The sequence below is a fragment of the Coturnix japonica genome, chromosome Z (assembly GCF_054131305.1).
Source record: "Coturnix japonica strain WE chromosome Z, WE-NBRP24, whole genome shotgun sequence".
Classification (NCBI taxonomy): Eukaryota; Metazoa; Chordata; class Aves; order Galliformes; family Phasianidae; genus Coturnix; species Coturnix japonica.
The window spans coordinates 53,811,988-53,827,070 of NC_140702.1; the positions used below are offsets into that span (position 1 = coordinate 53,811,988).

Sequence of the window (15,083 nt, forward strand, 5' to 3'; positions counted from 1 at the left end):
TGCCAACAGACTCTCCAAGGCCTGCTACATGAGACCCTGCTGCTTCCTCCACAACGTACTCTGTGCAGCACACCCTTGCTGCTTCTGGACATCCACGAGGCTGCTGCTCCCTTCTGCTGCTGCACTACTCAGCGTTTTGCCTTGGAGCAATGGAAAGACGTGTGATGAGATGCTGCTGCGTCCACGTGCACATTATGCAATTCTTGCTTTCTTCCTACGTTTCCTATCCCCCGCTTTCCCCTCCTCATCACCCTCATTCTCAGTAGTCACCACTCTCTCTTCCCCATCTTCTCGGTTGATTATTATTGGTAATAAACTGGTCGGATCAACATTTAAACCATTGTTTCTTAATCTCACGCCAGGTATAATATACCAGAGAACCTTGCCTCCCTCCTATAAATTGGAGCGAGACAGCCTCGCACTCAAAGAGTGGCAGATGCAGGAATCTGCTGGGATTTGGTGCTTGAAGGCCTTGGAGACCCTTTGAACAGAGGCACCTTATGCTAAATGAACTCCACAGACATTTTTGAGGGATGGCCATGGACTAGGGGAATTCTGTCTCTGTGTTTGCATCAAAAGGCAGGAAATGTGATGTTGATTTGGATGTCTTGGAAGGTGTGGGACCTGAGCACACTGGAGATGGTATAGAATGAGGGGAGGGCATTGTCCTGGCTGTGGCTGGGATGGGGTTAGCTTTCATCCCAGCAGCTGGCGTGGTGCTGTGCTTTGGATTTAGGATGAGAACGCCCTTAATCAACTTGTGATGTGTTAGTTCTTGCCAACGGGCGCTTACACTCAAGGATTTGCCCTGACTTAGAGGGGCTGAGGGCTCACCAGAAGGTGGGAGGGAACTGAACCTGCTGGTGGTAGGGGCTGCTGCCTGGACACTGGCTGGGTATTGCTCCGGTGGGTGGGGAACAATTACGCTGTGCGCACTTGTTTTTTTATACTCTTTAATCATCATCATTGTTATCCCAAATTTTCTGGTCAGTGAGGAAATGATCGGCCCCCTTGTGCCTCCCTGCCACGGGCACCTGGGCTGGAGGATGTGGGGCTGCTGTTGTAGAGAAGCATCAGGGAAAGGCTTAAGCTGCTGGGACTGACAGAGTGAAGTATTCCCAGTTGCGATGCTACCATTAAACGAAATCACCGCATGCTCCAGGAAATTCTCCCCTCTTGATTTTCTGTGCCCTTGAGACAACGCTGGGAAGTATTCCCTGCATGGGATTGTTCTTTGGTAAAAGCCATTCCCTGCAAAGCATCCAGATGTTTACTGCGCTGTCCGACTGGGGAGCTGGATCCGTAGAGGTGGCAGCAGCAGCGTGCCAATGCGGACTTGCTCTCCGTCACCAGGGCTGACGATGCGCTCTGCTGCGCTCGGTGGGCTTCGCTCCCCAGAAGTGCTCGCTGCAGGAGCACTCGGAGCTGTGTCAGCCCGTGACACTTGGCCGCTGCCTGTGGAGCTGCTCCTCGCTGGGAACCCGTTGTTCCTGGGCCGTCTGTGCCGCAGCGGGGATCTGCTCCTGGACCTCTCTGCTGCCCTTCTTCTCTGCCGATGGGAGGATGAGCGGACTACGTACTCCTGGTAGTCGTCGTCTGCTCTCACCGTGTGCAGGACACGGTCAATAGGCTGCCTGCAAAGTGGGCACACCGGTCTCGTGGTAGCCCACCGCTGGATGCAGTCAGTACAGAAGCGATGGAAGCATGGGTACACGCACGCCATGTTGCTGATGTTGTCCAGGCAGATGGCGCAGCGGTAGTCTTCTGATGCCTCCGATGGGCCTTCCTGCTGCAGATGGCTCCTGCCGGCCATTGCAACACTGCCCCTCTCCTCCAGAGATTCCTCAGAAACTAATTCCTGGGGGGTGGAAATAAAAGAGGTGCCATGGGCCTGAGCTTGGAGAGTGGAACGGAGAGCCTGCCAAAGGGTCTCCATTAGGTCTGACAGGAGCAGCAGCCCTTGGGCCAGGCAGTCCCATGGGCTCAGCTCCCTCCATGCCTGGCCCCTTGACTGCCCCCAGACCAAGACTAACCAGACCCCTGCATTGTCTCTCAGACAAGCAGCAGGTCTCAATTTAGTCAAGAGAGTACCTGAAGGAGATGATCAAGGAAGACAGACGAACTCTTAGAAAGTCTTCAGAGGAGCCAACAGCTGCAGCACCTCGTCCTGCCCGTGTCCCCAAGACAGATGCCCTGTGGGACCCGCGGCTCCTCACAGCTCAGCAGAGGGCTGAGCCACACCAGCAGAAACTGCTTTCGCTCAGCCAACAAGCTGCTGCTCTCCAGAAAGCCAAGCCTCGGCGCTTGCCCACGGTCCTGCTCCGGCCTGTACACAGTGCCTGTGCACCCGTAGGAGCAATGGCCCAACTGTGGGGGGAGGGACCTGGGGGCTGCATAGTGGTGAAGCCATGGGCAGTCACAGCCACTGCATTCTGACATCACAGTGGCCAGGAGGGCCACCAAGTGAGTGACATGGCGTGATGATTTTTGTTATCGGTAGTCCACATCATAGCATCTGTTTACTGCTCAGGTTCCATCTTCTTTTCAGAGGGAAAAATAAAACTATTTGCAGGTCATGAGATGTCCCTTTTCCCTTTTCTGCTCGCCTCTGCCTTGTGTTGCTCCCTAGCTGCCTCACCTTCGGCATTAGAGTAAGGCCTTTGGTTTTTGTACACTCTCTCAATGTATGTGATTGATTAGCTTCAATTATGATTATATTATTTTGCATTGTGTTGTCTTGCATTCCCGTACCTTATTTAGTAAATTAACTTTCCTCCTTGGATCACTATCACTGTTTTGTTTTAGGCCCATCTCCCTGCCCTTCCCGCTTTTCCCCCTTTCCCCTTCCCAGGGCATGGGTCTGTGGGTCCCCCTGCCCCATCAGTCACAGAACTGGGCCTGATCAGCACTAAACCGTTGACAGTGTGGTAGACGTGCCCCAGAGTGGCAAAGGGTGCTTCATGTGGCCAAGTGCCATGGCTCAGCTGCTCAGAGGCTTGTCCGAGGAGCAGGACGGGTACCTTGTCTCCAGAGGGAAAGCCCCAGAAATCACCAAATGGCAGAGGTTGAAAGGGACTCCTGGAGAGCGTTTAGTCCAGCCCATCCACCTCCCCACTGGAGCAGAGCCAGCCTGTTCTAGTGCTGCCCGAAACCATGCCCAGACATGGTTTATCCATACAAGATCTCCATTGGGGGAAATGCCACACCCTCTCCAGGTAACAGTTGCAAAGTCTAAGTCCATATGACAGGACAACTTTTGCCTTGGGCCAATGGAAATAGGTGTGATGGGATTCTGCTGCATCCAGCTAGTGACTATCCTCACTTTATGCAATTCTTGCTTTCTTCCTACGTTTCCTATCCCCCGCTTTCCCCTCCTCATCACCCTCATTCTCAGTAGTCACCACTCTCTCTTCCCCATCTTCTCGGTTGATTATTATTGGTAATAAACTGGTCGGACCAACATTTAAACCATTGTTTCTTAATCTCACGCCAGGTATAATATACCAGAGAACCTTGCCTCCCTCCTATAAATTGGAGCGAGACAGCCTCGCACTCAAAGAGTGGCAGATGCAGGAATCTGCTGGGATTTGGTGCTTGAAGGCCTTGGAGACCCTTTGAACAGAGGCACCTTGTGCTAAATGAACTCCACAGACATTTTTGAGGGATGGCCATGGACTAGGGGAATTCTGTCTCTGTGTTTGCATCAAAAGGCAGGAAATGTGATGTTGATTTGGATGTCTTGGAAGGTGTGGGACCTGAGCACACTGGAGATGGTATAGAATGAGGGGAGGGCATTGCCCTGGCTTTGGCTGGGATGGGGTTAGCTTTCATCCCAGCAGCTGGCGTGGTGCTGTGCTTTGGATTTAGGATGAGAACGCCATTAATCAACTTGTGATGTGTTAGTTCTTGCCAACGGGCGCTTACACTCAAGGATTTGCCCTGACTTAGAGGGGCTGAGGGCTCACCAGAAGGTGGGAGGGAACTGAACCTGCTGGTGGTAGGGGCTGCTGCCTGGACACTGGCTGGGTATTGCTCCGGTGGGTGGGGAACAATTACGCTGTGCGCACTTGTTTTTTTATACTCTTTAATCATCATCATTGTTATCCCAAATTTTCTGGTCAGTGAGGAAATGATCGGCCCCCTTGTGCCTCCCTGCCACGGGCACCTGGGCTGGAGGATGTGGGGCTGCTGTTGTAGAGAAGCATCAGGGAAAGGCTTAAGCTGCTGGGACTGACAGAGTGAAGTATTCCCAGTTGCGATGCTACCATTAAACGAAATCACCGCATGCTCCAGGAAATTCTCCCCTCTTGATTTTCTGTGCCCTTGAGACAACGCTGGGAAGTATTCCGTGCATGGGATTGTTCTTTGGTAAAAGCCATTCCCTGCAAAGCATCCAGATGTTTACTGCGCTGTCAGACTGGGGAGCTGGATCCGTAGAGGTGGCAGCAGCAGCGTGCCAATGCGGACTTGCTCTCCGTCACCAGGGCTGACGATGCGCTCTGCTGCGCTCGGTGGGCTTCGCTCCCCAGAAGTGCTCGCTGCAGGAGCACTCGGAGCTGTGTCAGCCCGTGACACTTGGCCGCTGCCTGTGGAGCTGCTCCTCGCTGGGAACCCGTTGTTCCTGGGCCGTCTGTGCCGCAGCGGGGATCTGCTCCTGGACCTCTCTGCTGCCCTTCTTCTCCGCTGACGGGAGGATGAGCGGACTACGTACTCCTGGTAGTCGTCGTCTGCTCTCACCGTGTGCAGGACACGGTCAATAGGCTGCCTGCAAAGTGGGCACACCGGTCTCGTGGTAGCCCACCGCTGGATGCAGTCAGTGCAGAAGCGATGGAAGCACGGGTACACGCACGCCATGTTGCTGATGTTGTCCAGGCAGATGGCGCAGCGGTAGTCTTCTGATGCCTCCGATGGGCCTTCCTGCTGCAGATGGCTCCTGCCGGCCATTGCAACACTGCCCCTCTCCTCCAGAGATTCCTCAGAAACTAATTCCTGGGGGGTGGAAATAAAAGAGGTGCCATGGGCCTGAGCTTGGAGAGTGGAACGGAGAGCCTGCCAAAGGGTCTCCATGAGGTCTGACAGGAGCAGCAGCCCTTGGGCCAGGCAGTCCCATGGGCTCAGCTCCCTCCATGCCTGGCCCCTTGACTGCCCCCAGACCAAGACTAACCAGACCCCTGCATTGTCTCTCAGACAAGCAGCAGGTCTCAATTTAGTCAAGAGAGTACCTGAAGGAGATGATCAAGGAAGACAGACGAACTCTTGGAAAGTCTTCAGAGGAGCCAACAGCTGCAGCACCTCGTCCTGCCCGTGTCCCCAAGACAGATGCCCTGTGGGACCCGCGGCTCCTCACAGCTCAGCAGAGGGCTGAGCCACACCAGCAGAAACTGCTTTCGCTCAGCCAACAAGCTGCTGCTCTCCAGAAAGCCAAGCCTCGGCGCTTGCCCACGGTCCTGCTCCGGCCTGTACACAGTGCCTGTGCACCCGTAGGAGCAATGGCCCAACTGTGGGGGGAGGGACCTGGGGGCTGCATAGTGGTGAAGCCATGGGCAGTCACAGCCACTGCATTCTGACATCACAGTGGCCAGGAGGGCCACCAAGTGAGTGACATGGCGTGATGATTTTTGTTATCGGTAGTCCACATCATAGCATCTGTTTACTGCTCAGGTTCCATCTTCTTTTCAGAGGGAAAAATAAAACTATTTGCAGGTCATGAGATGTCCCTTTTCCCTTTTCTGCTCGCCTCTGCCTTGTGTTGCTCCCTAGCTGCCTCACCTTCGGCATTAGAGTAAGGCCTTTGGTTTTTGTACACTCTCTCAATGTATGTGATTGATTAGCTTCAATTATGATTATATTATTTTGCATTGTGTTGTCTTGCATTCCCGTACCTTATTTAGTAAATTAACTTTCCTCCTTGGATCACTATCACTGTTTTGTTTTAGGCCCATCTCCCTGCCCTTCCCGCTTTTCCCCCTTTCCCCTTCCCAGGGCATGGGTCTGTGGGTCCCCCTGCCCCATCAGTCACAGAACTGGGCCTGATCAGCACTAAACCGTTGACAGTGTGGTAGACGTGCCCCAGAGTGGCAAAGGGTGCTTCATGTGGCCAAGTGCCATGGCTCAGCTGCTCAGAGGCTTGTCCGAGGAGCAGGACGGGTACCTTGTCTCCAGAGGGAAAGCCCCAGAAATCACCAAATGGCAGAGGTTGAAAGGGACTCCTGGAGAGCGTTTAGTCCAGCCCATCCACCTCCCCACTGGAGCAGAGCCAGCCTGTTCTAGTGCTGCCCGAAACCATGCCCAGACATGGTTTATCCATACAAGATCTCCATTGGGGGAAATGCCACACCCTCTCCAGGTAACAGTTGCAAAGTCTAAGTCCATATGACAGGACAACTTTTGCCTTGGGCCAATGGAAATAGGTGTGATGGGATTCTGCTGCATCCAGCTAGTGACTATCCTCACTTTATGCAATTCTTGCTTTCTTCCTACGTTTCCTATCCCCCGCTTTCCCCTCCTCATCACCCTCATTCTCAGTAGTCACCACTCTCTCTTCCCCATCTTCTCGGTTGATTATTATTGGTAATAAACTGGTCGGACCAACATTTAAACCATTGTTTCTTAATCTCACGCCAGGTATAATATACCAGAGAACCTTGCCTCCCTCCTATAAATTGGAGCGAGACAGCCTCGCACTCAAAGAGTGGCAGATGCAGGAATCTGCTGGGATTTGGTGCTTGAAGGCCTTGGAGACCCTTTGAACAGAGGCACCTTGTGCTAAATGAACTCCACAGACATTTTTGAGGGATGGCCATGGACTAGGGGAATTCTGTCTCTGTGTTTGCATCAAAAGGCAGGAAATGTGATGTTGATTTGGATGTCTTGGAAGGTGTGGGACCTGAGCACACTGGAGATGGTATAGAATGAGGGGAGGGCATTGCCCTGGCTTTGGCTGGGATGGGGTTAGCTTTCATCCCAGCAGCTGGCGTGGTGCTGTGCTTTGGATTTAGGATGAGAACGCCATTAATCAACTTGTGATGTGTTAGTTCTTGCCAACGGGCGCTTACACTCAAGGATTTGCCCTGACTTAGAGGGGCTGAGGGCTCACCAGAAGGTGGGAGGGAACTGAACCTGCTGGTGGTAGGGGCTGCTGCCTGGACACTGGCTGGGTATTGCTCCGGTGGGTGGGGAACAATTACGCTGTGCGCACTTGTTTTTTTATACTCTTTAATCATCATCATTGTTATCCCAAATTTTCTGGTCAGTGAGGAAATGATCGGCCCCCTTGTGCCTCCCTGCCACGGGCACCTGGGCTGGAGGATGTGGGGCTGCTGTTGTAGAGAAGCATCAGGGAAAGGCTTAAGCTGCTGGGACTGACAGAGTGAAGTATTCCCAGTTGCGATGCTACCATTAAACGAAATCACCGCATGCTCCAGGAAATTCTCCCCTCTTGATTTTCTGTGCCCTTGAGACAACGCTGGGAAGTATTCCGTGCATGGGATTGTTCTTTGGTAAAAGCCATTCCCTGCAAAGCATCCAGATGTTTACTGCGCTGTCAGACTGGGGAGCTGGATCCGTAGAGGTGGCAGCAGCAGCGTGCCAATGCGGACTTGCTCTCCGTCACCAGGGCTGACGATGCGCTCTGCTGCGCTCGGTGGGCTTCGCTCCCCAGAAGTGCTCGCTGCAGGAGCACTCGGAGCTGTGTCAGCCCGTGACACTTGGCCGCTGCCTGTGGAGCTGCTCCTCGCTGGGAACCCGTTGTTCCTGGGCCGTCTGTGCCGCAGCGGGGATCTGCTCCTGGACCTCTCTGCTGCCCTTCTTCTCCGCTGACGGGAGGATGAGCGGACTACGTACTCCTGGTAGTCGTCGTCTGCTCTCACCGTGTGCAGGACACGGTCAATAGGCTGCCTGCAAAGTGGGCACACCGGTCTCGTGGTAGCCCACCGCTGGATGCAGTCAGTGCAGAAGCGATGGAAGCACGGGTACACGCACGCCATGTTGCTGATGTTGTCCAGGCAGATGGCGCAGCGGTAGTCTTCTGATGCCTCCGATGGGCCTTCCTGCTGCAGATGGCTCCTGCCGGCCATTGCAACACTGCCCCTCTCCTCCAGAGATTCCTCAGAAACTAATTCCTGGGGGGTGGAAATAAAAGAGGTGCCATGGGCCTGAGCTTGGAGAGTGGAACGGAGAGCCTGCCAAAGGGTCTCCATGAGGTCTGACAGGAGCAGCAGCCCTTGGGCCAGGCAGTCCCATGGGCTCAGCTCCCTCCATGCCTGGCCCCTTGACTGCCCCCAGACCAAGACTAACCAGACCCCTGCATTGTCTCTCAGACAAGCAGCAGGTCTCAATTTAGTCAAGAGAGTACCTGAAGGAGATGATCAAGGAAGACAGACGAACTCTTAGAAAGTCTTCAGAGGAGCCAACAGCTGCAGCACCTCGTCCTGCCCGTGTCCCCAAGACAGATGCCCTGTGGGACCCGCGGCTCCTCACAGCTCAGCAGAGGGCTGAGCCACACCAGCAGAAACTGCTTTCGCTCAGCCAACAAGCTGCTGCTCTCCAGAAAGCCAAGCCTCGGCGCTTGCCCACGGTCCTGCTCCGGCCTGTACACAGTGCCTGTGCACCCGTAGGAGCAATGGCCCAACTGTGGGGGGAGGGACCTGGGGGCTGCATAGTGGTGAAGCCATGGGCAGTCACAGCCACTGCATTCTGACATCACAGTGGCCAGGAGGGCCACCAAGTGAGTGACATGGCGTGATGATTTTTGTTATCGGTAGTCCACATCATAGCATCTGTTTACTGCTCAGGTTCCATCTTCTTTTCAGAGGGAAAAATAAAACTATTTGCAGGTCATGAGATGTCCCTTTTCCCTTTTCTGCTCGCCTCTGCCTTGTGTTGCTCCCTAGCTGCCTCACCTTCGGCATTAGAGTAAGGCCTTTGGTTTTTGTACACTCTCTCAATGTATGTGATTGATTAGCTTCAATTATGATTATATTATTTTGCATTGTGTTGTCTTGCATTCCCGTACCTTATTTAGTAAATTAACTTTCCTCCTTGGATCACTATCACTGTTTTGTTTTAGGCCCATCTCCCTGCCCTTCCCGCTTTTCCCCCTTTCCCCTTCCCAGGGCATGGGTCTGTGGGTCCCCCTGCCCCATCAGTCACAGAACTGGGCCTGATCAGCACTAAACCGTTGACAGTGTGGTAGACGTGCCCCAGAGTGGCAAAGGGTGCTTCATGTGGCCAAGTGCCATGGCTCAGCTGCTCAGAGGCTTGTCTGAGGAGCAGGACGGGTACCTTGTCTCCAGAGGGAAAGCCCCAGAAATCACCAAATGGCAGAGGTTGAAAGGGACTCCTGGAGAGCGTTTAGTCCAGCCCATCCACCTCCCCACTGGAGCAGGGCCAGCCTGTTCTAGTGCTGCCCGAAACCATGCCCAGACATGGTTTATCCATACAAGATCTCCATTGGGGGAAATGCCACACCCTCTCCAGGTAACAGTTGCAAAGTCTAAGTCCATATGACAGGACAACTTTTGCCTTGGGCCAATGGAAATAGGTGTGATGGGATTCTGCTGCATCCAGCTAGTGACTATCCTCACTTTATGCAATTCTTGCTTTCTTCCTACGTTTCCTATCCCCCGCTTTCCCCTCCTCATCACCCTCATTCTCAGTAGTCACCACTCTCTCTTCCCCATCTTCTCGGTTGATTATTATTGGTAATAAACTGGTCGGACCAACATTTAAACCATTGTTTCTTAATCTCACGCCAGGTATAATATACCAGAGAACCTTGCCTCCCTCCTATAAATTGGAGCGAGACAGCCTCGCACTCAAAGAGTGGCAGATGCAGGAATCTGCTGGGATTTGGTGCTTGAAGGCCTTGGAGACCCTTTGAACAGAGGCACCTTGTGCTAAATGAACTCCACAGACATTTTTGAGGGATGGCCATGGACTAGGGGAATTCTGTCTCTGTGTTTGCATCAAAAGGCAGGAAATGTGATGTTGATTTGGATGTCTTGGAAGGTGTGGGACCTGAGCACACTGGAGATGGTATAGAATGAGGGGAGGGCATTGCCCTGGCTTTGGCTGGGATGGGGTTAGCTTTCATCCCAGCAGCTGGCGTGGTGCTGTGCTTTGGATTTAGGATGAGAACGCCATTAATCAACTTGTGATGTGTTAGTTCTTGCCAACGGGCGCTTACACTCAAGGATTTGCCCTGACTTAGAGGGGCTGAGGGCTCACCAGAAGGTGGGAGGGAACTGAACCTGCTGGTGGTAGGGGCTGCTGCCTGGACACTGGCTGGGTATTGCTCCGGTGGGTGGGGAACAATTACGCTGTGCGCACTTGTTTTTTTATACTCTTTAATCATCATCATTGTTATCCCAAATTTTCTGGTCAGTGAGGAAATGATCGGCCCCCTTGTGCCTCCCTGCCACGGGCACCTGGGCTGGAGGATGTGGGGCTGCTGTTGTAGAGAAGCATCAGGGAAAGGCTTAAGCTGCTGGGACTGACAGAGTGAAGTATTCCCAGTTGCGATGCTACCATTAAACGAAATCACCGCATGCTCCAGGAAATTCTCCCCTCTTGATTTTCTGTGCCCTTGAGACAACGCTGGGAAGTATTCCGTGCATGGGATTGTTCTTTGGTAAAAGCCATTCCCTGCAAAGCATCCAGATGTTTACTGCGCTGTCCGACTGGGGAGCTGGATCCGTAGAGGTGGCAGCAGCAGCGTGCCAATGCGGACTTGCTCTCCGTCACCAGGGCTGACGATGCGCTCTGCTGCGCTCGGTGGGCTTCGCTCCCCAGAAGTGCTCGCTGCAGGAGCACTCGGAGCTGTGTCAGCCCGTGACACTTGGCCGCTGCCTGTGGAGCTGCTCCTCGCTGGGAACCCGTTGTTCCTGGGCCGTCTGTGCCGCAGCGGGGATCTGCTCCTGGACCTCTCTGCTGCCCTTCTTCTCTGCCGATGGGAGGATGAGCGGACTACGTACTCCTGGTAGTCGTCGTCTGCTCTCACCGTGTGCAGGACACGGTCAATAGGCTGCCTGCAAAGTGGGCACACCGGTCTCGTGGTAGCCCACCGCTGGATGCAGTCAGTGCAGAAGCGATGGAAGCACGGGTACACGCACGCCATGTTGCTGATGTTGTCCAGGCAGATGGCGCAGCGGTAGTCTTCTGATGCCTCCGATGGGCCTTCCTGCTGCAGATGGCTCCTGCCGGCCATTGCAACACTGCCCCTCTCCTCCAGAGATTCCTCAGAAACTAATTCCTGGGGGGTGGAAATAAAAGAGGTGCCATGGGCCTGAGCTTGGAGAGTGGAACGGAGAGCCTGCCAAAGGGTCTCCATGAGGTCTGACAGGAGCAGCAGCCCTTGGGCCAGGCAGTCCCATGGGCTCAGCTCCCTCCATGCCTGGCCCCTTGACTGCCCCCAGACCAAGACTAACCAGACCCCTGCATTGTCTCTCAGACAAGCAGCAGGTCTCAATTTAGTCAAGAGAGTACCTGAAGGAGATGATCAAGGAAGACAGACGAACTCTTAGAAAGTCTTCAGAGGAGCCAACAGCTGCAGCACCTCGTCCTGCCCGTGTCCCCAAGACAGATGCCCTGTGGGACCCGCGGCTCCTCACAGCTCAGCAGAGGGCTGAGCCACACCAGCAGAAACTGCTTTCGCTCAGCCAACAAGCTGCTGCTCTCCAGAAAGCCAAGCCTCGGCGCTTGCCCACGGTCCTGCTCCGGCCTGTACACAGTGCCTGTGCACCCGTAGGAGCAATGGCCCAACTGTGGGGGGAGGGACCTGGGGGCTGCATAGTGGTGAAGCCATGGGCAGTCACAGCCACTGCATTCTGACATCACAGTGGCCAGGAGGGCCACCAAGTGAGTGACATGGCGTGATGATTTTTGTTATCGGTAGTCCACATCATAGCATCTGTTTACTGCTCAGGTTCCATCTTCTTTTCAGAGGGAAAAATAAAACTATTTGCAGGTCATGAGATGTCCCTTTTCCCTTTTCTGCTCGCCTCTGCCTTGTGTTGCTCCCTAGCTGCCTCACCTTCGGCATTAGAGTAAGGCCTTTGGTTTTTGTACACTCTCTCAATGTATGTGATTGATTAGCTTCAATTATGATTATATTATTTTGCATTGTGTTGTCTTGCATTCCCGTACCTTATTTAGTAAATTAACTTTCCTCCTTGGATCACTATCACTGTTTTGTTTTAGGCCCATCTCCCTGCCCTTCCCGCTTTTCCCCCTTTCCCCTTCCCAGGGCATGGGTCTGTGGGTCCCCCTGCCCCATCAGTCACAGAACTGGGCCTGATCAGCACTAAACCGTTGACAGTGTGGTAGACGTGCCCCAGAGTGGCAAAGGGTGCTTCATGTGGCCAAGTGCCATGGCTCAGCTGCTCAGAGGCTTGTCCGAGGAGCAGGACGGGTACCTTGTCTCCAGAGGGAAAGCCCCAGAAATCACCAAATGGCAGAGGTTGAAAGGGACTCCTGGAGAGCGTTTAGTCCAGCCCATCCACCTCCCCACTGGAGCAGAGCCAGCCTGTTCTAGTGCTGCCCGAAACCATGCCCAGACATGGTTTATCCATACAAGATCTCCATTGGGGGAAATGCCACACCCTCTCCAGGTAACAGTTGCAAAGTCTAAGTCCATATGACAGGACAACTTTTGCCTTGGGCCAATGGAAATAGGTGTGATGGGATTCTGCTGCATCCAGCTAGTGACTATCCTCACTTTATGCAATTCTTGCTTTCTTCCTACGTTTCCTATCCCCCGCTTTCCCCTCCTCATCACCCTCATTCTCAGTAGTCACCACTCTCTCTTCCCCATCTTCTCGGTTGATTATTATTGGTAATAAACTGGTCGGACCAACATTTAAACCATTGTTTCTTAATCTCACGCCAGGTATAATATACCAGAGAACCTTGCCTCCCTCCTATAAATTGGAGCGAGACAGCCTCGCACTCAAAGAGTGGCAGATGCAGGAATCTGCTGGGATTTGGTGCTTGAAGGCCTTGGAGACCCTTTGAACAGAGGCACCTTGTGCTAAATGAACTCCACAGACATTTTTGAGGGATGGCCATGGACTAGGGGAATTCTGTCTCTGTGTTTGCATCAAAAGGCAGGAAATGTGATGTTGATTTGGATGTCTTGGAAGGTGTGGGACCTGAGCACACTGGAGATGGTATAGAATGAGGGGAGGGCATTGCCCTGGCTTTGGCTGGGATGGGGTTAGCTTTCATCCCAGCAGCTGGCGTGGTGCTGTGCTTTGGATTTAGGATGAGAACGCCATTAATCAACTTGTGATGTGTTAGTTCTTGCCAACGGGCGCTTACACTCAAGGATTTGCCCTGACTTAGAGGGGCTGAGGGCTCACCAGAAGGTGGGAGGGAACTGAACCTGCTGGTGGTAGGGGCTGCTGCCTGGACACTGGCTGGGTATTGCTCCGGTGGGTGGGGAACAATTACGCTGTGCGCACTTGTTTTTTTATACTCTTTAATCATCATCATTGTTATCCCAAATTTTCTGGTCAGTGAGGAAATGATCGGCCCCCTTGTGCCTCCCTGCCACGGGCACCTGGGCTGGAGGATGTGGGGCTGCTGTTGTAGAGAAGCATCAGGGAAAGGCTTAAGCTGCTGGGACTGACAGAGTGAAGTATTCCCAGTTGCGATGCTACCATTAAACGAAATCACCGCATGCTCCAGGAAATTCTCCCCTCTTGATTTTCTGTGCCCTTGAGACAACGCTGGGAAGTATTCCGTGCATGGGATTGTTCTTTGGTAAAAGCCATTCCCTGCAAAGCATCCAGATGTTTACTGCGCTGTCCGACTGGGGAGCTGGATCCGTAGAGGTGGCAGCAGCAGCGTGCCAATGCGGACTTGCTCTCCGTCACCAGGGCTGACGATGCGCTCTGCTGCGCTCGGTGGGCTTCGCTCCCCAGAAGTGCTCGCTGCAGGAGCACTCGGAGCTGTGTCAGCCCGTGACACTTGGCCGCTGCCTGTGGAGCTGCTCCTCGCTGGGAACCCGTTGTTCCTGGGCCGTCTGTGCCGCAGCGGGGATCTGCTCCTGGACCTCTCTGCTGCCCTTCTTCTCTGCCGATGGGAGGATGAGCGGACTACGTACTCCTGGTAGTCGTCGTCTGCTCTCACCGTGTGCAGGACACGGTCAATAGGCTGCCTGCAAAGTGGGCACACCGGTCTCGTGGTAGCCCACCGCTGGATGCAGTCAGTGCAGAAGCGATGGAAGCACGGGTACACGCACGCCATGTTGCTGATGTTGTCCAGGCAGATGGCGCAGCGGTAGTCTTCTGATGCCTCCGATGGGCCTTCCTGCTGCAGATGGCTCCTGCCGGCCATTGCAACACTGCCCCTCTCCTCCAGAGATTCCTCAGAAACTAATTCCTGGGGGGTGGAAATAAAAGAGGTGCCATGGGCCTGAGCTTGGAGAGTGGAACGGAGAGCCTCCCAAAGGGTCTCCATGAGGTCTGACAGGAGCAGCAGCCCTTGGGCCAGGCAGTCCCATGGGCTCAGCTCCCTCCATGCCTGGCCCCTTGACTGCCCCCAGACCAAGACTAACCAGACCCCTGCATTGTCTCTCAGACAAGCAGCAGGTCTCAATTTAGTCAAGAGAGTACCTGAAGGAGATGATCAAGGAAGACAGACGAACTCTTAGAAAGTCTTCAGAGGAGCCAACAGCTGCAGCACCTCGTCCTGCCCGTGTCCCCAAGACAGATGCCCTGTGGGACCCGCGGCTCCTCACAGCTCAGCAGAGGGCTGAGCCACACCAGCAGAAACTGCTTTCGCTCAGCCAACAAGCTGCTGCTCTCCAGAAAGCCAAGCCTCGGCGCTTGCCCACGGTCCTGCTCCGGCCTGTACACAGTGCCTGTGCACCCGTAGGAGCAATGGCCCAACTGTGGGGGGAGGGACCTGGGGGCTGCATAGTGGTGAAGCCATGGGCAGTCACAGCCACTGCATTCTGACATCACAGTGGCCAGGAGGGCCACCAAGTGAGTGACATGGCGTGATGATTTTTGTTATCGGTAGTCCACATCATAGCATCTGTTTACTGCTCAGGTTCCATCTTCTTTTCAGAGGGAAAAATA

The 15,083-nt window shown here is 53.9% G+C and overlaps 4 protein-coding genes across 4 annotated transcripts; all 4 read right to left on the reverse strand.

Annotated features, from left to right (window-relative positions):
- Positions 1–4,172: 4,172 nt before the first annotated feature.
- On the reverse strand, positions 4,173–5,266 carry LOC146754075 (uncharacterized). Its single transcript, XM_085529157.1, has 2 exons — positions 5,223–5,266; positions 4,173–4,989 (listed from the first exon to the last, which is right to left on the reverse strand). Exon 2 carries the CDS (start codon positions 4,942–4,944, stop codon positions 4,402–4,404), a length of 543 nt encoding a protein of 180 aa, XP_085385283.1. The 5' UTR covers positions 4,945–4,989; positions 5,223–5,266; the 3' UTR covers positions 4,173–4,401.
- Positions 5,267–7,303: 2,037 nt separating this feature from the next.
- On the reverse strand, positions 7,304–8,363 carry LOC146754076 (uncharacterized). The gene has a single exon (XM_085529509.1). The coding sequence runs from the start codon at positions 8,196–8,198 to the stop codon at positions 7,533–7,535; it is 666 nt and encodes a 221-aa protein (XP_085385635.1). The 5' UTR covers positions 8,199–8,363; the 3' UTR covers positions 7,304–7,532.
- Positions 8,364–9,409: 1,046 nt separating this feature from the next.
- On the reverse strand, positions 9,410–12,471 carry LOC146754077 (uncharacterized). The gene has a single exon (XM_085528764.1). It carries the CDS (start codon positions 11,327–11,329, stop codon positions 10,664–10,666), a length of 666 nt encoding a protein of 221 aa, XP_085384890.1. The 5' UTR covers positions 11,330–12,471; the 3' UTR covers positions 9,410–10,663.
- Positions 12,472–12,577: 106 nt separating this feature from the next.
- LOC146754078 (uncharacterized) lies at positions 12,578–14,615 on the reverse strand. Its single transcript, XM_085529278.1, has one exon. The coding sequence runs from the start codon at positions 14,458–14,460 to the stop codon at positions 13,795–13,797; it is 666 nt and encodes a 221-aa protein (XP_085385404.1). The 5' UTR covers positions 14,461–14,615; the 3' UTR covers positions 12,578–13,794.
- Between the last annotated feature and the right edge of the window lie 468 nt (positions 14,616–15,083).

What these genes read in the sequence shown, in the direction of transcription:
- LOC146754077 (XM_085528764.1), bottom strand. Translation starts at nt 11,329, where the DNA reads ATGGAGACCCTTTGGCAGGCTCTCCGTTCCACTCTCCAAGCTCAGGCC.
- LOC146754078 (XM_085529278.1), bottom strand. Translation starts at nt 14,460, where the DNA reads ATGGAGACCCTTTGGGAGGCTCTCCGTTCCACTCTCCAAGCTCAGGCC.
- LOC146754076 (XM_085529509.1), bottom strand. Translation starts at nt 8,198, where the DNA reads ATGGAGACCCTTTGGCAGGCTCTCCGTTCCACTCTCCAAGCTCAGGCC.
- LOC146754075 (XM_085529157.1), bottom strand. Translation starts at nt 4,944, where the DNA reads ATGGCCGGCAGGAGCCATCTGCAGCAGGAAGGCCCATCGGAGGCATCA.